Raw genomic sequence first — 26,943 nt, 5'->3', positions numbered from 1 at the left:
CAACCTTCCACAATGAAATAAAAAAGAAATAGAGACTAGAGAATCTGAATAGACCAATCACAAGTAAAAAGATTGAAATAGTAATCAAAAACCTCCCCCAGAACAAAAGTCCAGGGCCAGATGGCTCCTCTGGTGAATTCTACTACTCAAAGAAGATTTAATACCTATCCTTCTCAAACTCTTCCAAAAAACTCATGAGGGTAGGATGCTTCCTAACTAATTTCACAAGGCAAGCATTACCCTGATGCCAAAACTAGACAAGAATAACACAGAAAAAGAAAATTACAGGCCAGTATCACTGATGAACATAGACACAAAGGTCCTCAACAAAATGTTAGTGAAACAAATACAATACATTAAAAGGATCAAACACCATGATGAAGGAGGATATTCTAGGGATGCAGGAATGGTTCAACATCTGCAAATCAATCAATGTGATACACCACATTAACAAAATGAAGAATAAAAATCACAGGTCATCTCAATAGTTGCAGAAAAAGCCATTCAACAAGATCCAACATCTATTTATGACAAAAAAAAAAAAACCCTTTCAATAAAATGGATATAGAAGGAAAGTACCTCGACACAATAAAGGCCACATATGACAAACCCACAGCCAACATCATACTCAGTGGGGAAAAACTGAAAGCTATTCCTCTAAGAATATGAACATGACAAGGATGCCCACTCTCACCACTCTTATTCAACATAGTATTGGAAGTTCTAGCTAGAGTAATTAGGCAAGAAAAAGAAATTAAAAGTATCCAAATTGGAAAGGAAGAAGTGAACTGTTACTATTTGCAGATGACATGATTTTATATGTAGAAAACCCTAAGGATTCCACAAAAAGCTTTTATAAATGATAAATGAATACAATAAAGTTGTAAGATATAAAGTTAACATATAAAAATCCATCACATTTCTATACACTAACAATGAACTAGCAGAAAGAGAAATCAAGAATACAATCCCATTTACAATCACAACAAAAAGAACAAAATATCTCAGAATAAATTTAACCAAGGAGGTTAAAGACCTGTATACTGAAAACTAAAAGACATTACTGAGAGAAATTGAAGAAGATGTAAAGAAATGAAAAGATATTTTGTGCTCATGGATTGGAAGAATTAACATAGTTAAAATGTCCATATTACAGATTCGTCCATGCAAAGCTATAGTAATCAAAACAGCATAGTACTGGCTGAAAAACAGACACACAGATCAATGGAACAGAATTGAGAGCCCAGAAATAAACCCAAACATTTATGGACAGCTAATTTCTTTTTATAGTTTTTTTTTTTCTTTCTTACTTTTTTTCTTTGAGGAAGATTAGCCCTGAGCTAGCTGCTGCCAATCCTCGTCTTTTTGCTGAGGAAGACTGGCCCTGAGCTAACATCCATGCCCATCTTCCTCTACTTTATATGTGGGATGCCTACCACAGCATGGCGTGCCAAATGGTGCCATGTCCACACCTGGTATCTGAACCGGTGAACCCTGGGCCGCCAAAGCAGAACATGAGCACTTAACTGCTGTGCCACTGGGCCAGCCCCTGGACAGCTAATTTTTGACAAAAGTGCCAAGAGCATACAATGGAGAAAGGAGAGTCTCTTCAATAAATGGTGTTGGGAAAACTGGACAGCCACATGCAAAAGAATGAAAATAGACCATCATCTTACACCATACAAAAAAATTAACTCAAAATAGATTAAAGATTTACATGTAAGACCTGAAATCGTAAAACTAGAAGAAAACATAGGCAGCACAGTCTTTGACATTGCTCTTAGCAGCAGTATCTTTTTGAATATCATGTCTCTTCATGCAAGGGAAACAAAAGCAAAAAATAAATAAATGAAACTACATCAAACTAAAAAGGTTTTGCACAGCAAAGGAAATCAACAAAACTAAAAGACAACCCACTAACATGGAGAAAATATTTGCAAATCATATATCCAGTAAGGGATTAATATCCAAAGTATATAAAGAACTCACACAAGTCAACAAGAACAACAACAACAAAAAACCTGCCCAAGAAATGGGCAGAGGGGGAAGCTGTCAGGAAATGAATCAGGGAGGGCAGATTATGGCCATTTGAGTTTCTTTGGCTTTTCTCTAGGTCCAGGTTGGATCTTTCACCTCTGAAAGTACAGTAAAAATTTATACTGGAGAAAGGTGACATCAGCCTCATGGCAGAGTGGGCTCTTCCCTTAGACACTCCCTGCTAAGATACAATGAAAAGGATATTCATAAACAAGCAGAGGACATTCACACAACACAAAAGATGTCTGAGAGACACATGCAGCCATATATCTGAAGGTGGAGGTGTTAGACCCCCAGAGGAAGTGGGAGGAAGTAGGGGATCTCCTCTCCCTCCTGAAAAGCAGTGACCCAGGTCATAGGACCATGCATGGCACTGAGAAAAGAGGGGAGAGGGGCAGCTCTCCATGGGTACAGCTTTGCTCTCCAAATACCCTCACAGCCCATGGGAAAACCCCACATAGAGGTGGCTAAACTATTATGGGGATGTCTTTATCAAGCCAGCACCCTAGGAGACCAGATAGTGAGGGAAGAGTGAGAATGCCTGTGGGATGATGCAAGGGAAAGAAAGCAGCCCCCCTCCACTTGGTGCTCCAGCACAGCCAGTCATCCAGAGCAACCACACATAGGTTAGAAAAGCATCTGCCATGAGTGAGCAAACTGGAAATCACAGACGCAACCTGTCAGCATGGATTCTAAGGACAGGCACAGATGCCAGGGATTGTGGCTACCTCAGAATACACAGCTCTTGACCCCCACCCAGTAGCAACAGGTGAAAGCTGTGACCAGATACTATCACTATGTGAAGGCATAAATCCATGCCATCAAACAGTATGAAGAAATATATTAATACTCAAGATCATAAGGAAAATGACAAGCAGCCAGAAATCAATCCTGAAGGCACAGAAATTTATAATCTAAATGACAGAGAATTCAAAATGGCTATCATAAAAATACTCAACAAGTTACAGGAAAATACAGATAGACAGTTCAATGAAATCAGTAACAAAATTAATGAACATGGAGAATTCTTCATAAAAGAGATTGAAACTGTAAAGAAGACCAATCAGAAGTGTTGGAGATGAAAAATACAATGAATGATATAAAGAAAAATCTAGACTCCCTGAATAACAGAGCTTATGTTATGGAGAATAGAATTAGCAGTCTGGAGGACAGAACTGTAGAAATGATTCAGATGGAGGAGGAGAGAGAACTAAGACTAAAAAGAAATGAAGAAATTCTCTGAGAAGTATCCTACTCAATTAGGAAATGCAACATAAAGATTATAGGTATTCCATAGGGAGAAGAGAAGGAGAATGGAGCAGAAAGCTTGTTCAAAGAAATAGTAACTGAGAACTTCCCAAACCTATGGAAGGAGCTGGAAATACCAGTAAAAGAAGAAAATGGAACTCCTAATTATGTCAATGTAGAAAGACCTTTATCAAGGCATAGAGTAATAAAGCTGGCAAAAGTCAATGACAAAGAAAAAATATCAAGGCAGAAGAAAATAACCTGCAAAGGAACCCCTATAAGGCTTTCAGCGAGTTTCTCAGCAGAAACCTTCAGGCTAAGAGAGAGTAGAATGATATATTCAAAATTCTACAAGACAGAAACTTTCAGCAAATAATACTCTATCCAGCAAAAATATCCTTCAGATATCATGGAGAAATAAAAACTTTTCCAGATAAATAAAAGTTAAGGGAATTTGTCACCACAAGAACCACCTATAAGAAATGATAAAGAAGGCCCTCATACCTGAAAAAAAAAGATAGAGTTTACAAAGCTTTGAGAAAGGAGATAAATAGGCAGACAAAATCAGAAAATTGCATCTCTCTATCAGAACAGGTTAGCAAACACTTAATTATAATGTAAAAAATAAAGGGATGGAAAACGTTAAAAATAAATATTATGTCATCATTTTAATCAAAACAACAACTTAGAAAGGGAAGAGGAAAAGCAGGGAATCAGCTTAGTCTGAGGAAATAAGGGGCTATCAGAAAATGGACTATCTCATCTATGAGATCTGTTATACAAACCTCATAGTAGCCACTAAGCAAATAATCATAACAGAAAAACAAATGATAAAGAAAGGGAAAACCATCATAGAGAACTACCAAACTGAACTGGTAGTCTGAAATATGAGGGATGAGAGACAAGGGGAACAGAGAACTACTGGAAAACAAGTGATAAAATGGCAGTGTTAAACCCTCATATATCAATAATCATCTAAATGTAAATGGATTGAATTCCCCAATCAAAAGACACAGAGTGGCAGGATGAATTAAAAAACAAGACCCAATAATATGCTGCCTCCAGGAAACAGACTTAGCTCCAAAGATAAACACAGGCTCAGAGTGAAGGGATGGAACATGATACTCCAAGCTAATGTCAAATGAAAGAAAGCAGGTGTTGCCATACTTATATCAGACAAAGTAGACTTCAAGATAAAACAAGTAATGAGAGACAAAGCAGGGCAGTATATAATGATAAAAGGGACAGTCCACAAAGAAAACATTACACTTATATATGCAACCAATACAGCAGCATCAAAGTACATAAAGCAACTATTAACAAACCTAAAATGAGATATCAAAAATAACACAATAATAGTAGGGGACCTTAACACCCTACTTCCATCAATGTATAGATCGTTCAGACAGAAAGTCAACAAGGAGATAGTGGAATTAAATGAAAAGCTAGAGCAGATGGGCTTAATAGATAAATACAGAGCAGTCCATCAGAAAACAGCAGAATACACATTCTTCTCCAGTGTACATGGAACATTCTCAAGGATAGACCATATGTTGGGAAACAAGGCAAGCATCAATAAAATTTAAGAATATTGAAATCATATCAAACATCTTTTCTGAACATAATGCTATGAAAGTAGAAATCAGCTACAAGAAAAATCTGAGAAACTCACAAATATGTGGAGACTAAACAACATGCTGCTGAACAACCAATGGATCATTGAAGAAATTAAAGGAGATATCATACAATGGCTGGAGACTAATGAAAATGAAAATACACCATACCAACTCATATGGGATGCAGCAAAATTGGTCCTAAGAGGGAAATTCATAGCAATACAGCCCCACCTTAACAAACAAGAAAAATCTCAAATAACAATCTTGAACTACATTTAACAGAATTAGAAAAAGAAGAACAAAGCCTTAAGTCAGCAGAAAGAGGGAAATAATAAAAACTAGAGCAGAAATAAATGAAATTGAAACAAAACAAACAAACAAAAAAAAGTAGAAAGGATCAATGAAATGGAGAGCTGGCTCCTTGAGAAGATAAACAAAACTGACAAGCCCTTAGCCAGACTCATTAAGGAAAAGAGAGATAAGGTTCAAATAAATCAAATTAGAAATGAAAGAGGAGAAATTACAATGGATACTACAGAAATACAAAAGATTATTATGGAATACTATGAAAAACTATATGTCAACAAATTGGACAATCTAGAAGAAACAGGTAAATTCTTAGACTCTTACAACTTCCCAAAACTGAATCAAGAAGAAATAGAGACTCTGAATAGACTAATCACAAGTAAAGAGATTGGAACAGTAATCACAAACCTTCCAAAAAATAAAAGTCCAGGACCAGATGGCTTCCCTGGAGAATTCTATCAAACATTCAAAGAAGATTTAATACCTATCCTACTCATACTATTCCAAAAAGTGAGGAAGACAGAACACTTCATAACACATTTTACAAGGCTAAGGTCACCCTGATCCTAAAGCCAGATAAGGACAACAAGGAAGGGAAATTACAGGCCAATATTGCTGGTGAACATAGACGCAAAAATCCTCAACAAAATTTTGGCAAACTGAATACAGCAATACATTAAAAAGATCATAGACCACAATCAAGTGGGATTTATACCAGGGACGCAGGGATGGCTCAACATCTGCAAATCAATCAATGTGATATGGCACATTCACAAAATGAGGAATAAAAACCACATGATCATCTCAATAGATGCAGAGAAAGCAATTTGACAAGATCCAACATCTATTTATGATAAAAACTCTCAATAAATGGAGAAGAAGGAAAATACGTCAACATAATAAAGACCATATATGACAAACCCTCAACCAACATCATAATCAATGGGGAAAAACTGAAAGCCATCCCTCTGAGATCAGGAGCAAGACGACCACTCTTATTCAACATAGTACTGGAGGTTTTGGCCAGAGAAATTAAGCAAGAAAAATAAATAAAAGGGGCCGGCCTGGTGGTGCAGCGGTTAAGTTTGCATGTTCTGCTTTGGCGGCCCCGGGTTCGCTGGATGCGGACATGGCACTGCTTGGCACGCCATGCTGTGGTAGGCGTCCCACATATAAAGTAGAGGAAGATGGGCATGGATGTTAGCTCAGGGCCAGGCTTCCTCAGCAAAAAGAGGAGGACTGGCAGTAGTTAGCTCAGGGCTAATATTCCTCAAAAAAAAAGAAAGAAAGAAAGAAAAGGAATCCAAATAGGCAATGAAGAAGTGAACTCTCACTGTTTGCAGACGACACGATTTTATACAGAAAACCCTAAAGAATCCTTAAGAAAACTATTAAAAATAATCAACAACTACAGCAAAGTTTCAAGGTAAAAAATCAACTTACAAAAATCAGTTGCATTTCTATACTCTAATAACGAACTAACAGAAAGAGAATACAATCCCATTTACAATTGCAACAAAAAGAATAAATTATCTAGGAATAAATTTAACCAAGGAGGTGAAAGACCTTTACAATGAAAAGTATAAGACATTATTGAAAGAAATCATGATGACATAAAGAAATGGAAAGATATTCCATGTGCATGGATTGGAAGAATAAATATAGTTAATATTCCATACTACCTAAAGCAATCTAGAGATTCAACGTAATCCCAATCAGAATCCCAATGACATTCTTCATGGAAATAGAACAAAGAATTCTAAAATTCATATGAGGCAACAAAAGACCCTGAATAGCTAAAGCAATCCTGAGAAAAAAGAACAAAACTGGGGGCATCACAATCCCTGATTTCAAAACACGATACAAAGTGTATACACTACAAAGCTAGTCAAAACAGCATGGTACTGGTACAAAAACAGACACATGGATCAATGGAATAGAACTGAAAGCCCAGAAGTAAAACTGCACATCTACAGACAGCCAATCTTCAACAAAGGGGCTAAGAACATACAATACAGAAAGGAAAGTCTCTTGAATAAAAGCTGTTGGTAAAACTGGACAGCTACATGCAAAAGAATAAAAGTAGACTATTATCTTTTTCCATACACAAAAATTAATTCAAAAAGGATTAAAGACTTAAAGGTAAGACCTGAAACCACGAAACTCGTAGAAGAAAATATAGGCAGTACACTCTTTGACATTGGTCTTAGAAGGATGTTTTCCAATACCATGTCTACTCAGACAAGGGAAACAAAAGAAAGAATAAACAAGTGGGACTTTATCAGACTAAAGAGCTTCTTCAAGGCGAAGGAAACCAGGAACAAAATGAAAAGACAACCCACTAACTGGGAGAAAATATTTGCAAATCATATATCTGACAAGGGGTTAATCTCCAAAATATATGAGGAACTCATACAACTCAACAACAACAAAAGAAACAACCCAATCAAAAAATGGGCAGAGGGGGCCTGCCAGGTGGTGTTGTGATTAAGTTTATGTGCTCCACTTTGGAAGGCCAGGGTTTTCAGGTTCAGATCCTGGGCATGGACCTATGCACTGCTCATTAGGCCATGCTGTGGTGGCATCCTACATATAAAATAGAGGAAAATTGCCAGAGATATTAGCTCAGACACATTCTTCCTTAAACAAAAAGAGGAAGAATTGCAACAGATGTTAGCTCAGGGCCAATCTTCCTCACCAAAAAAAAAAGAAAAGAAAGAAAGAGAGAGAAAAAAATGGGCAGAGGATCTGAACAGACATTTTTCCAAGAAAACATACAGATGGTCAATAGGCACATGAAAAGATCTTCAATATCACTAATCATCAGGGAAATGCAAATCAAAACTACACTAAGATATCATCTTATACCTGTTAGAATGGCTATAATCATCAAGACAAAAAATAGCAAATGTTGGAGAAGGTGTGGAGAAAAGGGGACCCTCATACACTGCTGGTGGGAATCCAAACTGGTGCAGCCACTGTGGAAAACAATATGGAGATTGCTCAAAAAATTAAAAATAGAAATACCATATGACCCAGCCATCCCACTACTGGTATCTATCCAAAGAACTTGAAATCAACAATTCAGAGACTTATGCACCCCTATGTTCACTGCAGCATTATTCACAATAGCCAAGACGTAGAAACAACCCAAGTGCCCATCAACTGATGAATGGATGAAGAAGATGTGGTATATATACAATGGAATACTACTCAGCCATAAAAAAGACAAAATCGTCCCATTTCCAACAACATGAATGGACCTGGAGGGTATTATGTCAAGCAAAATAAGCCAGACAGAGAAAGACAAACACCATATGATTTTACTCATGTGTGGAAGATAAACTAACACATGGACAAAGACAACAGTTTAGTGGTTACCAGAGGGGAAGAGGATTGAGGGGTGGGCATAAAGGGTGAAGGAGCATATTTATATGGTGCCTGACAGATAATAATGTACAACTGAAATTTTACAATGTTATAAACTATTATGACCTCAATAAAATAAAATTAAATTTAAAAAAATGGGCAGAGGATATGAACAGACATTTTTCCAAAGAAGATACACAGATGGCCAACAGGCACATGAAAAGATGTTCAACATCACTAATTATTAGGGAAATGCAAATCAAAACTACAATGAGATATCACCTCATGCCCATCAGAATGGCTATATTTAACAAGACAAGAAATAACAAGTGTGGGAGAGGGTGTGGAGAGAAGGGAACTCGTATGCTGGTGGGAGTGCAAACTGGTGCAGCCACTATGGATAACAGTATGGAGATTCCTCCAAAAGTTAAAAGTAGAAATACCATATGATCCAGTTATTCCACTTCTGGGTATTTATCCAAAGAACATGAAGACACTAATTGGAAAAGATATATGCACCCCTATGTTCATTGCAGCATTATTCACGATAGCCAAGACATGGAAGGAACCTAAGTCCCATAATAGATGAATGGATAAAGAAGATGTGGTATATACATACAATAGAATACCATTCAGCCATAAAAAAAGATGAAATTGTGCCATTTGCGACAACATGGATGGACCGTGAGGATGCTAGGCAAAATAAGTCAGACAGAGAAAGCCAATTACCATATGACTTCACTCATATGTGGAAGAGAAATAAGAAAACAAACACAGATAAGGGGAACAGATTGGTGGTTAGGGGAAGGTGTTGGGGAGAGGGTGAAAGGGGTACATGCGTATGGTGATAGACAATAACTAGACTTTTGGTGGTGAACATGATGCAGTCTATATGGAAGTTGAAATATAGTGATGTACACCTGAAATTTATGTAATGCTATAAACCAATGTGACCTCGATAAAAAAAAATGTATCTGCTGCCCAGGGTTGAATACTGAGACCACTGCCCTTTGAAAACAATGCTGCATCAGTGTTTTACAAATTGCTGACATCGTCAACTAATTTAGTGTGCCACTACTGGCATTTTAAAAAAACGATATAATACAAAGTGCAGATTGTTTCATAAATCTTTTATTCAATGGTAAATAATATAATGTATATACTGAATCACATTGCAAAATGTATTTCTTATGTGAGCTGTGGTCAAAACATTTGAAAGACTATGTTCTAAATTAGTGGTCTTCAAAATTTTGTTTGCATAAGTTTATCATTGTTAGTTTAGCTGCAGGGATTTCAGGTAGATTGTAAACATTAACATTGTTAAATAAAACTAAAAAAAAAGAATTATATTACAGGGAACCCTTGTGCACTATTCTTGGGAATGTAAATTGGTATAGTCACTGTGGAAAACAGTATGGAGGTTCCTCAAAAAATTAAAAATAGAATTACCATAAGATCTAGCAATCCCACTTCTGGGAATATATCCAAAGGAATTAAAGTTAATATCTTGAAGAGATATCTGCACCCCCATGTTTGTTGCAGCATTATTCACAGTAGCCAAGATATGGAAATAATCTAAGTGTCCATCGACAAATAGATGGATAAAGAAAATATGGTTTATACACACAATGGAATATTAATCAGCCATGAAAAAGAAGGAAATCCAGCCATTTGTGACAACATGGATGAACTGGAAGGACATTATGCTAAGTGAAATAAGCCACACACAGAATGACAAATATCGCATGATCTCACTTATACGTGGAACCCAAAAAAAAGTCAGACTCATAGTAACAGAGAGCTGAATAATGGCTATGAGGGGGTGAGGGTGGGGAAAGGGGAGATGTTAGTCAGAGGGTACAAACTTTCAGTTGTAAGATGAATAAATTCTGGAGACCTAATGTACAGCATGATGACTATAGTTAGTAATAACGTACTGTACACTTGAAATATGCTAAAAAATCGTAAGTAAAAACAAGTGATGAACAAAAACACAGAATTATATTCAGCTGCAAAAAAATAAATTTTACTTGTGGATCAAATTTGATAACACACATGCGGAGGGTTTTGAGAGAAAAGACCCACATGCAAAACCCTTGTCAAGCATTACAGAGGATACAGTTCTGATTATAACATGGCCGGCAACAACTGTGAAATGTAGCAGAGGCCACAAGACACAAAAGACCCTCACCTGATGCCCTGTGTGATCCGAAAGGAGGGAGTGTTTCTTGGTGAGCATTTGAGCTGGATCTTAGAGTGCTGGGAAGCACCGTTCCTTGGGGTTCCCAGAAACTAAATAGAACCACCTACATCATATTTATGAATTATTCATGCCAATAAACAATGCAAGCTCGTGCACTCTGTTCATAAACATTAGGTTTGCAGCCATACCCAACTCCCACAGTGACTGTAATTTTAGACACTCCAAAAGGGACCAAAATCCGTGAAGGACTGAGTATGCCTGCGACCCGTGCACCCAACTGGATGCTCAGAGTCACAGATGCTGGAATGACGAGGTTGACCAGTTCACCCCACTGTATCCATGTGTCTCCCTTCCTCACAGGCAGGTACATTGATCCATTTAAGAACATTCTTGGTGAGTGTGAAGGGGAGAATCAAAACCTCCCCTCTCAAACACCCTCGGGGACAAACTGACTCTGAACTGAAGGAGCAGGAGCAGCCTCCTCTGTAGTCTGTGTCTGTGTCCCCAGCTTGATTCTGAGCTCTGTGGGGCTATACCTGTGGTGGATTCACTTCCGCACTTCCCCTCATCCCATTATGGGTTCAGCCCAGCACCCGTCTGAGCAGAGTGGGTGCTCAGCCACTGCCTGTTAGGTGCAAAGGGAAGGAATGGATAATGATAGCTAGCACATCTAGCACTTACTCTGTACCACGCATTTTACAATAATCCTGAAAAGTAGTTGCTATTATTGTCAGGCCCATTTTGCAGATGAGGGAACTGAAGCACAGAGAGGTTAAGTAACTTGCCCAAGGTCACACTTATGAGTGGCAGAGTCAGGGCTGGAACTGCATGGTCTGATTCCGTTAGCCATGTTCTTAACCATGTCACTCCCTCAGTCTCTGCATATTATGGGTTGGTAAAAGTGATGGAGGCGATGGAGCACCTTGAGGGCAGAACGAAGGTAGCATCTCTTTTTGGGTGGCCCAGAGTGCCTCACACGGGGTGGCCGGTCCTCAAGGAACATTTTAGGTACTGAAGGAAGTGGGTGGGTTATTTGCTGAAATGAAAAGCTGAAGAGGACACTCATGTGGGTCCAGGAATTAGCCCAAAGCTCTAACTTCAAGACTTGGGCTCAAAACCCAGTTCCTGGCTGACCTTTTAAATAATCACAATAAAGCCAACTGGAAAATAGACTTAGAGGAGAAATCTTGAAATGAATTCCCTTTAGGAATCTCTTCAGAAAATGAGGTGACCAGTTAATTTGGGGATGGAGTCATTTTCAGTAGGTATGTATGGTGAGTCCCAAGGTACATAGGGCCACTGGAGACTGGGGAGGTGCACGCACCATGGCTTCTGACTTTGGGAATCTCCTAGTGAAATGGGGAGATGCAGGCCCATCTTCTATCCAGATGCCAGCTTAGGGGGCCTCATTCATTGGCCGTGGACTGTCAGTCTCAGATTGTGGAGGGCAGCTTGGCTTCCCCCACTGTGCGTCAGGTCAGCCCTGACCTGGAGAGGAGCCTCCTGGACAGATGGCTCTTGGCTGGAGGAGTCAGCTCCTTCTTTGGCTGAGAGCCAAAGCTGAGCACATAGCTGTGTGTTTCTCTGGCATGTCATGAATGCCACAGTGAAGGGCACCAGAGGCCATCTGCGCATCAGGAGCAATTGTGCCTTGTGGGGAGCTGCCACCTCCCATGCCACGCTCCTGTTGAGCTATAAACAAGGTCCAAGTAATTTAGTGGGTTGGGTTATGAAGCCATTGTGGCCCTTGGCTTGGACATCCTTGCCAAGAGCTCCTGGCAGTTCCCGTCACCATCCTGGAAGTCAGACTAGCACTGGGGTGCCTCTGCCCTGGTGTCCACTCTGCCTGGAGAGGACTCAACGTATTTGAAAGTTCTTGTATTTGGGGAGCTAATTACTCTTCCGAAATCTACGTTTGCCCCCAATCATAGCTTTCCTGGTGCTGGGACTGTCATGGTAACTAAAGGCATATCTGAAAATAAAACGTTACTTTCTTTTGCATTTCTACTGTAATGACACAGGAAACTTGTTTTTCCTTTTTAACTTAATGTGATAACTAGAAATGATAGAAAGAGTAGAGGTGTGTGTGCAGCGTGTGTGGGTAAGTGGGTGCTGTAGTGTGTGTGAACATGTGAGTTGTGTGTGTGTGTGTGTGTGTGAGGATGTATATGGGTGTTGATGTTGGCAGGGATAGTGTGTGCAGCTGTGTGGCTGTGGGGTGGGTCCTCCTTGTATGTGTGTCTGAGGAAGATAGGGGCTAAATCTGAATCTGAGATCACACGCAGGCTGTGAGTGTTTGCAGACAGGTCTGTGAGCGTGTATGTGACAGCACTGGTGTGTGTGTATGTGTATGTGTGTACAGTGCTGGTGTGTGTGTGTGTCTGAAGACAAGTGCTATTGCATGGATGTTTTATACCTGTGTTGTTTGGTGAGACAAGGCTTCTGGCTTTGGGAAGCTTTCTCTCTATAAGGGGTCCCTGTGGTCCCAACCTTTGGTAGGTTCCAGCCCAACCACAGGAGACAGAGCGCCTCTTTGCGGGAGGGCCCAGCTCCATGCCACAACCCTCAGAGAACCAGAGATCTTATAGATCAGGAGCACCCAGACATCACCCGGTCCAGCCCTGACCTGGATTATGGGGGTTTCTGGTCAAGGTGGACGTTACAAAGCACACAGTCAGTTTGTGTCTGTCACTCATTCATTTTAGTACCCAACGTGCATTATGCATAGGGCTGACCCTGTCTCATTTGACTTGTGATGGGGCTGACGTTCAGTGCCTTCCACGTGCACAGATTCACAACCTTGATTTACAACAATGATAACATTCACACACACCTCTTTAAGGCTTCACGCTTCTTAAAGTCGTTTTCTGAGCCTCATCTCTTATCGGCTTGCTTCCAAAGGAGAAGACTTCCCAGGTATGGAAATGGACCTCTTGTCAGAATTAAGATGCTGCAAGTAGTGCTGGGAGCCTATTGTCAGGATGCGAGGTACAGGGGCTGAGCAGTGAGGAATGGAGACTCATCTGCCTGTCACTGGGAGAGGCCACTGCCCGCTACAGTGTGGAGACACCCCCACGGGCCAGCTTTCCCAGGCAAGGACTCCATCCATGGTGACCAGGGCTTTTTTGTTTCATCACCAAGATTCTTCTAGCTAAACTGTCTCCAGTTAAATCTCACATCTCTTGAGATTCTTTTTATTATTATTGTTTTTAACTTCAATATGGAACCAACGAGAACCAATATTGATTAAACATTAGTTCAATAAGTATTTATTGAACACCGATTATTTTAAAGTCGTCCCTACCTGGGCCCAGATGACACAATGTGCATCTGAATTACTCCCTGCCTGAAGCTTTTCTCAATGCAGGGTTTTGGGAAGAGAGAGACAGAAACCAAGGATGACATCAACAGAACCAGGCACAGAGGAGGGATGCCCTAACCCAGCCAGGTGCCTTAACCTGAGCCGAGTCATAAAGGACAAGTAGGGATTAACCATATGTCGGGGAGAAGGAGAGAGATGGTGATATAAAGCGAACTCAGAGGCTCTGTCCATGTGGGAAGCCAGTCTGGACTGGAGGTGGTAAAGAGACATTAGTCTTGGATGCTCTTTGCTTTGTTTAAGGAAGTTAGGGTGACATTGCTCTGGGATCATGAGCAGTGTCACAAGCTTAGGAGGTTTTCAACAGTCCTCTGCATAAGGCAGCGATTTCTAACTCTGCCCCCCACTTTGTTTCTTTGGCTCTGTTAATGTCAATGGCAAGGAAACAAATTATGCTGGCAAGGTGCTGGGCTTTCTTGCAAGTTTCAATCACGTTAGCTGCTATAGCTCTCTCCACATAGCTTACTCTACAGCAAAGCCCACAGGAGCGGGGAATGGAAAAGTACCTGTAAATATTAAGGTTGATTCCACAGGCACATTATTGGTTTGTTGAGTAATACCCTCTGGTGACATTGAGGCCTTATTAATAACTAAACATCTGTCACAACTGTAATTATATTTCTTGTGCCAGGGTTGTGTTTCTACCATTGTCCTGTTTAAACATAGAAGGGAGGGTGTGAATTATTTAGGCAACGGACTTTGGGTAAATAATCAACCAGCACTGTGCAGGCAGTAAGTTTCTGTCAACTCCTTGCAGAGTCTCAGTGTCTCCGCTGACGTTCCCTTGATGTGCTCACAAATCTCTCTGAGAACATCGCCCTGGACCCCTGATGCGGCTGCCTGAGCAACCCGGAGAGGGGAAGCCTGAGAATGTGGAAAAAGGGGGCAGAGGAGCGCCTGGAGGGGGAGAGGAGCCACCGAGGAGCCAGGCCCCCGACTTCCCCACTTGGCAAGTCTTCTCCCCCAAAACCCCCTGGAGAAACGAGCTTTTTCAAGTGTTTGCTCAGGACTTGATTATTTTCAGCCCTCAGGTAGGGGGTGGTGAGGGGGCTGGGAGCCTTTGCTGCCAAGTGTCTGGGGGGAGAGGAGACCCTATGGACAGGATGCCTGGGAGGGGTCCCGAGAGGATGCGTGTCCTAGCTGGGGCAGAGATTTTACTATACGTCTTGAGCCTGACAGGTTTCCACTGATTATATCTGAGATGTGTGGACGGGAAGAGGGGATTGGTTTGAAGCTGACTCTATCAGGAACTGATTAAGTGTGTGTGTGGAGGTGCTTGTTGTTGGGGAAAACAGCAACAGACATCATTCGTAGAGTTCATACCATGTGGCAGCATGGAAGCAAGAGCTTTGCAGAGATCATTTCAATTAATCCCCACAATAACCCCATAAAGGTGTTATTAGCCCCATTTTTACAGGAGAAAAGTTAGCTGTTTAATGTTTATCAAACAACTTGCTCCAGATCACACAGGCAAAGGTAAACCCAGGACTCCTACCCACATCTCTCTGAATTCAAAACTTACATTCTAACCACTGAGGCACCCTACCTCTACTGCTTATAGGTGAGGCGCTCAGTTCAGGGGAGCTTTCTATGCATTCCAAGCCACAGGCTTCCCTGGGTTTGATCCCACTCTCTTTCTTTTCCTCAGAGACATTCATGGCTGTAAAAACTCATGAGGAATTTCAGCTCTAGGTGATTTTGTATGGGAGGAAATTTTTATCTATGTGGTGTTGGTGTGTAGTGAGTCCTGTAAATGACTGTGTTCTGAAATGGTCTCCCTAAGGCTGAGTGGGATCTCCTGCCCTCTCTGCCAACAGCTCCCAGGGCTGGTCGAAAGTCTTTATGGTGGGCACCGTGAGTTTCAGGTTAGGCTTACGGGGAGAAAAAGGAAGAGGAAATATTTCTGATGACTATAGCTCCTGATTTTCAGCAGTTTCTCCCAGGAGCTTAGGGCTGGACCACAGGGCCCAGCACAGGATGCTATAAGACCCTATCTAGACCCTTCTCCAAGACAACTCATTGTTTGGGAAATCAAAGATGGGAGCTGACGAGATCCCTGGCCAAGGTCATGCTGACCTGCAGGGTGAGCCCTCCTCATCAAACCTGAGGAAAAGTCTGGAGGAGGGCAACATGAAGCTGGAAGTGATGTATGCTAATGGGCAGGCTCAGAACAAGGTTCTGCTCAGGGAGGTTGGCCAAGGGTTAGAAGACAACCCGAGTTGGGCTTCCCCAACCCAGCTCACCTCTTTCAGGAGAGGAGCCCCAGCAGGAGGTCTAATCCAATGGTGACATTCCTGGTCAGGACAAGTGATAGAGTCCTGGGCACTTGCCCTGGGAAAGGGACTGCTTGTTGAGGGAAGGAGGGAAGGACTGGGGCACAGAAATGTCCTATGAGGGCTATGGCAAATAACAACTGTGCCTGACACTAAAAAGGAAAGGATGGTTGTCTATCTTAGTGGATATGAAAATATCATATGGCAATCAGACAAAGAAGTCCGATGGAGTCAGAAAGACTCTTCTTGCTCAACATACTCCCATGTTAAAAAGTATTCCCCCATTTGTTCCTGTGACTTTGGGATTTAGAATTTTGGGGCCAGAGCTGTGACAGGCATGAATTAGGCAATCTACTTTCACCTGTCTCTGGGGGCAGCAATGACACAAGTGGAATGAATTCACCTCTCCCAAGACATCAGCTCCTCATTGGGGGTGAGCAATAGCTCTTTGGACCCCAAGCTGAGGGTCTGCAGGGCTCCTGGCTTGTTCCCATCACATAAATTCACACCCACGCCCACACACAAACATGTAACACTTTTGCGTACTCCTCCCTTGAGAACATACCCACCATTTATCAACGATTTGTTTGTGCAGTGGGCAGAGAGAGACACCTAAAAAGAAGAGAGATCAGGTGGGGCCATGGGAGGGAGTTCCTCTGTCACAATCTCAGCACCAGGGGTTGGATGTGGAGGGGAAGGGAACACAGCCCACCTGGAATATGTTCTCACGTCAGTTTCCATCAGCGAGGTCTCTCAGAATACACTGACTTCCTGTCCTTCATTACCTTGGCTGAGAACCTCTTTCTGATAAAGCACAGCCTGGGTATTGGGACTAGCCTACAGAGCATCAGGGGCTTCCTCAGACCACAAAGCACTCTGGGTGGTGGCCAGATGGTTATGACAGGTGTGGGCAGGGTAGGCAAAATTTTAAGTTAGGGAGGAGTCTCCTTGACTTCCCGTCTTCCGGCCCCAGGTCACTTTCACACATTCTGGTACCATTTTGGTTGCAAGTAACAGAGGTTCGGTAGGGTTCTCCTAAGTAAAAAGAGAAACATGTTAGGAAGAATTCAGGAAGGGGTCAGGGGGAAGTATCTCATAGAATCTGAGGCTTCAGGGGTGGCTGGACTGAGAACATAGAGAAATATAGAAAACCCAAGAAAGCTGCTTTCTGTCTGCCTGTCTGCATCTCTCTGGCTTCTCTGTCCATATGAAAATCATCTTGGTCAAATAGCTGCCAATCTGGCAGCCAGCCATAACTGGGAATCAGTATGGTCTCAATTCCAAATTCCTCAGGAACAGGCTCACTGCTACCCGCCCCTGATCAAATCAACAGTGGTCAGGGGAAGAGGGTCAGAGGGTCTGAACATGGCTGCTTCCACTTTAAATACATGGATGAAAGAGGATGCAAGGCAGTTACCAGAGAAGCAGGGCACTGCCTCACCCCAGTTCCTTGAGATACTGGTTTTGTATCCCATTCTTGAAGTCGGTTGGCTATCCATTAGGTGCTGGTGAGGTGCTTGCTACTAAAGCTCCAAGTTGGAGACGTTAAAAGAAGGTGGTTCCCACGTGACCAAGAGGAGTGTACTACCATTAGTGGAAAAACAGAAGTGGGGTAGATAAAGCTGGCTAGGAGCACTGCAGCGGAATGTGGAGAGAGACCTTATGCAGAGGGTAGGGACTGGAGAGGTAGGACCCACTCGCAGCTTTCCTCCCAGGCTGTTCTCCTCATGCTTGTCAGCCTAGAGGATTGCAGAATTCCCCAGACTGTCTGTTCCTATGTCTTTCCCAAGATGTGGCCAGGCTTTCCCTTGATGTATCTGGAGGAGATGACCTGTAGATGGGGCCTCCTTCTCTTCTACTTCTTTCCCTAAAGAGTCTTGCAAGGGCACACGGCAATGAAGACCTGACTTGTCTCTAGCCTGCCAAGGTGCTGACTTCTCAGTCTGGAGACCTGAAAGGATGTTCTTCCCCTTTCATCAAGACTATGGGATCTGGGCTCTTTGGGCCAGGTCTGGAGCTGACTCATAGACAGTCAGTAGGCCCAGGAGGCCAGCTAGAAGAGAATCCTCAGGGATTAGAGAGACACCCAGGTGGCTTCAACAAACTACAGCTAAGTAAATAACCCTATTACTATGGTGCTGCTCCAACCAAATCAGAAAGGAAGCTTCACTAATATGGGGAGAAATGGATGTGCACTATGGATATATGAGCTAAAAATAGCCCATGTTCCAAACAAAGTGTTTTTTAGTGTTTAGAAATGAAAATGTGTAGACAAAGCAAGGATTTATAATGCATGACTCACTAAATTGCTGACTCTAAAAGCAAGAGAAATTCAAAGGGAAATTTTCTCTCCCTATATTTCTCCCTCCCACCTCTGTTCTGAATAGCTTATAAAGAGTCTCTTCATAAACAAGACCCATAAACTCCTCTGTGATTTAAGGTCCTGCACAGTGAGAGTCAGAAGGAACTCAACCTTTATTGCTTGGTTACTAAGCTGGCCTCTCTAGGTAGACTGGAATCATTGACCAGAGTCTCCCATGGCCTGCCCATCCTCATTTCTCCTCCTCGTGTCTCATTGCCCTGTCCCTAACAGGTGTCCAGGGAATTCCATAGCCCATCTCTGGCCAATTCTCCTCCCTCCCACTCTGGACCTCAGCGGCACTCAACTCATCAGCCCTAACAAGAGTGTTTCATCACCGAGAATTAGCTTTAGGGGCTGTCTCTTAGGGGAGAGTGTACACCAATGGTACTGCAGCAGGATGCAGCAGTGGATACCTCCATCAACTCATTGGGTGGTCTCAGGCTCATTCTTGGGTTGAATGGAAAGGTTGGGCCTCATAAGTGGTGTTCAGTGTTTTTTGCTCAAAAAAGCCTTTCTGAAATAAGTCTTACAGGGAATCCTAGTTCTTAAAACAGAAAAGAGTGGACCCCTCTGGTTGGATCAAGGTGTGTATATGTGTGTTTGGGAAGATAGAGAGGTCCTCCAAGACCCCTGAGAGGAATGGCGAGATGTTTCACTTGAAGGTAGACCATCATATCATGGTTCCTTAAGAGTTGTGTAAAAATCTCACCTCTGACCTCTCCTTGCTATCATCACCTGCTTTCCTTCTGATCATCCCCCACGCTCCTTGAATACCTTAGCGTCTTATCCAGTCTTGTATCTCCCCTGAGTCCTGATGTCATAAGAGGAGGCTAAAATGACCATGTGGATGATAAAGCAACATTTTCACTTCATGTTGCCTCAACTTCAACTCCAGTGACTTTCCTTCCTTATGACTTTCACTCCCATAGCCTCAACTGTAATCTTGTCATCCTCGAGAACTTCCCATCTCTGAGAGCTCACACTGCAATACTCCTCTCTTTGCCAACCTCCTCTGCAGCTGTTTACCATTGCTAGTCCTATTTCAGGATGTGGAGTGCTCTGAGAGAAAACCCTACACAGATATGGGACATGGATAGGTGATGCTACATACTCATAACTTGCAACCCCAAAGGGTCCTCAGTGTGGCTCAGTGATTGTTCTAGTGGTCAGGTCTCATCCCCATTCTCCATTATGACTGTTTGAACCCTTACCTATTCTTCTAAGAATGATGTCAATTCCTCATTCTCAAATAAAACAAAGGCCCCAGGAAGAAACTTCTTCAACTTTGTGCCCACTCCTCTATCACATTTACTTCATTCATGTCCCTCTTCACCTCTTCCTGCCCATCATAGTGGAGGAGAGGTCCCTCCACTAATCCCAGGACCACCTGCCGCATGTGCTCAGACCTCTACTCCCTGCACTCTCTCTTCAGGGACCTTATTCCAACAACTGTACTTCCTCTCTTATTCTTCAACCTCTTTCTTCTTCCCATAAGCATAAACATTGGTTCTGATGTCGCTCATCTTTTAAGAAAAAGGCTGACATGGTATAATTTTCTTCAAATTTCTTGAAAAACTTGCCTATGCTTGTTCTATTTCTCTGCCTTTTATTTATTTCTCCCTCTTCTCTCACTGTTACCTGGCTTCTGCCTCCATCATTCCATTGATCATATTCTGGCTGGAACAAGGGACGATGTTAGGGACAAGGAAGCATGCTAAGGAGGGAGCCAGTTCAAAACTTAGCTGAGCATCAAAATTTATCTGGGGAGTTTATAAAATCTATATGTTTGTCAGCTCTCCCTCCTAATCAGAAGCTTTTTAATTAGGACCTGAAAATCTGCTGCCCCCAATTCCCTTCTCCCTGAGACCTTCACCGACAGCCCTGCCAGGTCCCCAGAAGCCCCAGTCGAGAGGGTCTCTGCTGCCACAATGCCACATCAACAAGCATGGTTTGCTCACTGTTGTTACATTGGCCAAATCTTTTCCTTTCCCTTTACTCAGCAATTCCAGCCATCCTACTGGAATTTCTACTGATCGTAGCTAAGAAACTTAAAAAGAAATTTTTTTTATTGTGGTCTAAATAGTTTACAACAGTGTGAAATTTCAGTTGTACATCATTATTTGTCAGTCACCATACAGGGGTGCCTCTGCACCCTTTGTGCCCACCTTCCCCCAACCCTTCCCCCCTCCCCCCCCCGTAACCACTAAATTATTCTCTTTGTCCGTAAGTTTGTTTATCTTCCACAAATGAGTGAAATCGTATGGTGTTTGTCTTTCTCTGTCTGGCTTATTTCGCTTAACATCATGCCCTCAAGGTCCATCCATGTGGTTGTGAATGGGACAATTATGTCTTTATTATGGCTGAGTAGTATTCCATTGGATATATATATACCACTTCTTCTTTATCCAGTCGTTAGTTGTGGGGCACTTGGGTTTCTTCCGAGTCTTGGCTATTGTGACATAGGGCTGCACAAGTCTGTTTGTATTGTTAATTTCAAGTTAGCTCAGAAACTTTTAATCACTCTTTCACTCTCCTGGAAGTTGTCTGACTATCTGTTGGAAATCTTCCTTTCACCCAGGACCCATTCACTTTCTTTGAGATTCTTCTAACGCAGCATGTTACAAATTGATGATCCTCAGAACATCAGTGTAAAGAAATATTCCTCTAAAAGTGCTTGATGGTCAGTAAAATTCAGATGATGCTCCATACTATATCTACTTCTTGGAGAATATCAATGCATATTAAAATCTTAGAGATGCCCTTCAGCAAAAAAAATGGTTTATTTTGTCAAACTCAGCTTTTCCAAACAGAGTTTGAGCCCGGAACACTGAGTGTGAGTGAATGTGTGTGTGTGTGTGTGTAAAAGCCTAGAAATCACATACTAAGTGTTTATTTCCTCTTCCTAGGACACACCTAATTCTCAGATCAATGTAAATGATAAGTAACTGATTTCCGCTGGGCCCAGTGAATGGTCACACCTATATTCATTCAAATACGATTAATTAGTGTGCCAGGCTCTGTGCTGGGTGTTGGGGATAAGAGAGGAATCATCCCTTTCCTTGCGAAGTTTCTAGGCTCATGGGGAAGACGGATTAGTATTTATCATGGAATTTACGTGTTAGGATAAAATCATGCACAGGGCATGCCAAGGAACATGTCAAGGGACACACACACACACACAGCTCCAGGCTACACCATTCACTTACAAAAAAAGAATACAATGTGAATGCACCCCCTGAAGATGTGCAATATACATAGAATAAGTAAACATATATCCATCCAAATATGCATAGTTTGTTGTTATTAATGTGGCCATATTGCTCCACAAGTGTTTTTCACTCAACAATTTATTACAACATCCTTTTCTGTTGTAGTATGATTTATGTAACCTGTCCCCTATTGGTGACTGTCCAGGTTGCTCTGTTTTGCTTTCACAAGCAGAGCTGCAATGAGCATCCTTATATATTTATCCTTATGAACTGGTGCAAGTCTATCTAATTATAAACTTTCTAGAAGTGAAATTTCTGGGTCAGAAAGTATACACCCTTTTTCTTTTGCTAGATTTGCCAAATTGCTCTCCAGAATTGTTGTACCAATTTACCCAAGGAAAGGGCTTCGGAGGACAGGGGCCACTGGTGTAGAGGGGAAGGAGGCAACAGAGAAGGACTTGAAGGTGATAATTAGTGGAGTAGTGTCCCCTAGGAAGTGAGGGGGCATAGGATCAAGGACGCAGTCTTTATGAAGAAAAATTCTATATTCACAGCCAAAGTGTAAATTCCGGACTACACGGAAAATATTACAAATGATCTCAGCTCAGAATTTTTGATTGCTCTGTCACCCTCCTGGAGATTCTGTGACCCAATCTCTTGGAAATTCTCCTTTCATCCTGGATCCCTTTACTTCCTGTGTGATTCTTCTAATAAAACATGCCACGAATTGAAGATCAACATTGATATTAAGAAGTATTCCTCTAAAAGCGCTCTGTAGTCAGTAACCCAGCTGGCCCCTAGGAAGCTGATTTCTTTGGAAGGGCTTTGGGCATCAGGATTCCACATGCCGGTCCTTCTGGCACTTGCATGGGGGACACAGTGATGGGCCAGAGCATATCTGACATCATTGGAGAAACAGGGCACGTGGTCATGCCATGTCCATTTCACCTCATGGCAGGGAATCTAAGAAAGTTTAATAGGAAAACAAAACTTGACATGTTATAGTGTAGAATGCTAGTTTCTAAGACAAAAATGATGGACTTCAAAAGTGGTTTCTTGCTTGCAGGGGCCTGTTTTGGGCTGTGACCCCGTAATTTTCTATCATCAGAAGCCCTTTTATGGAAAAATTTAGAGTCTTTGGGACAGACCACATTCATCTAGCACACTCCTGGTGTTTGTATCAGTTTAATTTGAGCATTTTGCTCCTGTTGAGAAAGTGGGGCAGGGGGAGGGGAAAGATGGTAGAATCCCTGTTCTAATAGACCTGCTGTTGGCAAAAGACGGTATAAAACAGCACTTTACCTCAGGTTCAAGTCTGTCCTGCCAATCACAGAGTCCAAAGGGAACTGTAGAGACACAGTGGCCCCTCAGGCCTGTCCCACAAGGTTACCCCCCATCTCTCCCACTGATGCCAAGTCCAGCTTTCTGCCCATGGTCCACATGTGGCCATCGCAGGAGCCTCTTCCTCCTGGACCTCCTGTCTTTTCTTAGTCCGGCTACTATTGTTTTGTAACAAATCACCCCAAACTTAATGGCATACACCAACAAACATCTTATGCTCATGGGGTCTCTGGGTCAGGAATTCAGTGGGGATGGCTTATCTCTGCTCCACAATGTCTGGTGCCTCTGCTGGAAAGACACAGATGGCTGGGGGCTGGAATCATTGGGTCACTCAAAAATTTCGTGCCTGGGCTGAGATGGCTGAGGGACCAGCTCAGCTGGGAGAATCTATATATGATTTCTCCATGTGGCTTGTGTTTCTCACAGCATGGCATCTGGGTTCTAAGATGAGCATCTAGGGATGAGCCTTCCAAGAGGACCAGCTGGGACATGGCTGGCTTTTTATGACTTCACCTTGTAAGCATCACTTCTGGCATATTTTAGTGGTCAAAACAGTCCAAATCTTTTGGATTCATGGAGTGGGAGCATAGCAACACATATCAGTAGGAGGAGGTTCAAAGAATTTGGGGACCATATAATAAAACTACCACACTTTTCATTCATGGATCCTGGATCCTTCTGCCACCTGTTCCCAGTGATGCTCCTCTTTCAGCATCTTCTGATTTCCTGCTGGGTGACATGGAAGAATAGGATGCTGGAGGGAATCAAGATAAGGGGTCTTCCCAGTGATCTTAGAATCCTATGGATAACTCTCAACATTATTATGTTAGAAAACTGTTTGTCTCTTAAAGTTATCCTAATCTGGTGTGTGCCAGACTCCAGCAGGAGGAAGGATATGGAGGAAAAACCCACACTGGCACATATAGGAACTCTAGCCATATGGGCAGAGGCAATAACCAGGACAGGTATTTAGGAAAAGTGACAACAAGGCACTTTCCAGGAGAGAGTGGGCAGGCCATGGCATATCATTATGCAGTGACACACACTCCACAACTCTAGGGGCCTCTTAGAGAGTATAATTAATTGGGCCCTGGTCACACAGGTCTCTGCTAGGGCTTATTTAAGAAAAAGCAGTACCTGTTTCCACTGTGCTTCTCTTAGTCAAATGTCTGCCGCATTCCCTTTCCAGGGCTGTCTCCTCATATTAATTTGGGGAAACAGGTGGGCCTCAAGTCTGGTCTTGAGTCTGTTCACCACACAGCTGATTCTTGTTACCTGCTCCTATGTGTGGGCTTAGCACTATCTTAGCACTCCACAAATTCACTTCCAGTTTACCTCTGGGACTCTGGCATCACTGTCTTCTCTCAGTAGCTACCAAGTCACCAGCCTCTGGAGGTGGTACTGGATCCAGAGCATGACTTCCATTGCTGCACCCTCTCTCAACTCCTCATGACTCCACTAACACACAGCAGATGGTTATAAATCATAGACTCTACTGAAGGCTTGGGAATAACCGGGGAATTTCAATGTAGGAAAAAATTATAATATACAAAGAAAGCTTAGAGTCGGAAAAAATAAAAGTATTTTTAAGAGGACTTTGCATGTGTGGGTCCCTTTGGCAGTCTGGTGAAACCTATGAATTATGTGTTTAAATACATGAAATAGAATTATCAAGGTAACAACAAAGAAAATCAATTATATTTAAGTACAGTTTCAGAATATTAAACAAAACAAATGTGTGAGATAATAATACAGTATTCTTTGTTGATGCATTAAATAGTAAGATCTAGCAGTGGGTATAATGTGTATCATAATTTTGAAGTACTGCAGTGGTAAGGGTAAACAACATTGTGAAATAATTGTGACAACTGTAACCTAATAGGAAAATGTTAGTGGCAAAGTCACAGTACTGCTAATTCTATTGCACCTTGTAGCTTGTGTTCATTCTTGAAGAAAATTCTAGATTCTATTCAGAGGTTAAAGAAAATAAAGGTATACTCTTTCCATCCAAATTCATGGACCCCTCGAATTCTATCCTCAGGCCACCAAGGGTGAGAGTCTCTGAGGACCCCTGTCTGGTGAGCTTCTCGGCCATGTTTCCAGGCTTGGGGCAGCCCTGCCTTCTCATTTCTCAGAGCCAGTGCTTCTTTCTTCAGGCCTTCTCAGGGCAAATCTCCATCTCTCTTTAGGAAACTAAAACTACTACTATAGGACTAATCTCCCTCTGACTTCCTCTCCCACAGGGACAACCCATAAAACTCAAAACACCCTGGCAGCAGGTAATAGGAATAATCCTTTGGCAAGTATTACAATGATGCATGTTAATATTAAGGGTGAGCTGAAGTCAAGGGACTTCTCACCCCAGGGCAGAACAACAGGTATCTGACTTCTTGGGGAGACACTGGGCTTCAAAGCTAAGTTTTGTAGGCAGAGAAAACTTGCAAGATTAAAGGTTCACAGGGAAGACTGAGGCCTTTGAATTCTGCTAGTGTAAAGAAGATATCTCTGACCACTTTTCAGGTTTAATGGTGAGGCTGGGGCCAGGAAGAAGAAGCATATGACACAGCAGAAGTAAAGGAAACTTCTCTCCATTTTCGAGTCAAGGGTTAGGGGGAGAAGGACAAATGACAAGGAGGTTTGAGAACCAGAAGGATGTTCTGCTTCCACCTCTCTCTCTTGGTACCCAGGAGACAGAGGCTCCTGCCTCACCCTTCCATGGAGACTTTGGAAGACCACCATACAAGGCATCTGCCCCAAGATGCTGCCTCTAGTCCAGTTAAACGTGTGGAGGGTGGAACAAGGTTGCTCCCCTGAGTGTCAGTCACTGTAGGGCAGAGACACTGAATGAAGAGCTGGCTAGTCTGCCATGGCAGCATGCCGTGGTGTCCCCAGAGGATGAAGGTGGACTCCTGAGCCAGACCTGGATGGAGGGCAAAGCAGAGACCCAGGGATGTGCAACCACATGGAGCTGAGAGGAGCCAAATATTTAGGGCAGGACCAGAACTCCTAAAAGGGTTGCACAACTAGAAGAAGGAGCCCCAATGCACCAGTTCTAAACTTCAGGTTTGGAATTCAGCAGGTCACCTGTGACCATGTGACAAGACACGTCACCTGGGGAGACAATATGAGAGACTAGACATTTTTTTAAATAAATTTTATTTTTTTGGAATATTTTTAGGTTTACAGAAAAATTGAGAAGATAATACAGAGTTCTTACATACCCAACACTCAGTGTCCTCCAGTGGCATTTCACATGAGTATGGTACATGTGTTACAATTAATGAATCAATATTGATACACTATTATTAACAAAGGTCCACACTTTTTTCAATTTCTTTAGGTCCTTAGGCGTAACGTCCTTTTTTGTGTTCCAGGATCTCATCCAGGATATGACATTACATTTAGTCGTCACACCTCTTTAGGCTCTTCTTGGCTGTGACAGTTTCTCAGACTTTTCTTGTTTTTCATGACCTTGACAGTTTTGAGGAGTCGTGGACAGATATTTGGCAGAACGTCTCTCAATTGGTATTTGTTTGATGTTTTGATGATTAGACTGAGGTTATTGGTTTCGGGAAGGAGGACCACAGAGGTAAAGTGCCC

At 42.3% G+C, this 26,943-nt stretch overlaps 1 protein-coding gene across 10 annotated transcripts in view; it reads left to right on the top strand.

Annotated features, from left to right (window-relative positions):
- The window catches only part of CALN1 (calneuron 1), a 521,933-nt gene that overhangs the window by 44,030 nt on the left and 450,960 nt on the right, over window positions 1-26,943 (top strand). For 3 of the 10 annotated variants that reach the window (XM_070231770.1, XM_070231768.1, XM_070231771.1), the window contains exon 2: window positions 14,916-15,189. The exons of 5 other annotated variants lie outside the window; for them this stretch is intronic. Coding sequence is in view for 2 of the 5 variants with exons in the window: in XM_023655512.2 (XP_023511280.1) it covers window positions 14,989-15,107 (119 nt within the window). In the remaining 3 variants the exon portion in view is untranslated. The remainder of the gene's footprint in view (window positions 1-14,915; window positions 15,190-26,943) is intronic. 2 more of the 10 variants (XM_023655512.2, XM_070231767.1) reach the window with 1 other exon arrangement.

This window comes from Equus caballus, chromosome 13 (assembly GCF_041296265.1).
Source record: "Equus caballus isolate H_3958 breed thoroughbred chromosome 13, TB-T2T, whole genome shotgun sequence".
Classification (NCBI taxonomy): domain Eukaryota; kingdom Metazoa; phylum Chordata; class Mammalia; order Perissodactyla; family Equidae; genus Equus; species Equus caballus.
The sequence above is the reverse complement of the archived record's forward strand: the minus strand, read 5'-3'. Positions and strand labels throughout refer to the sequence as shown.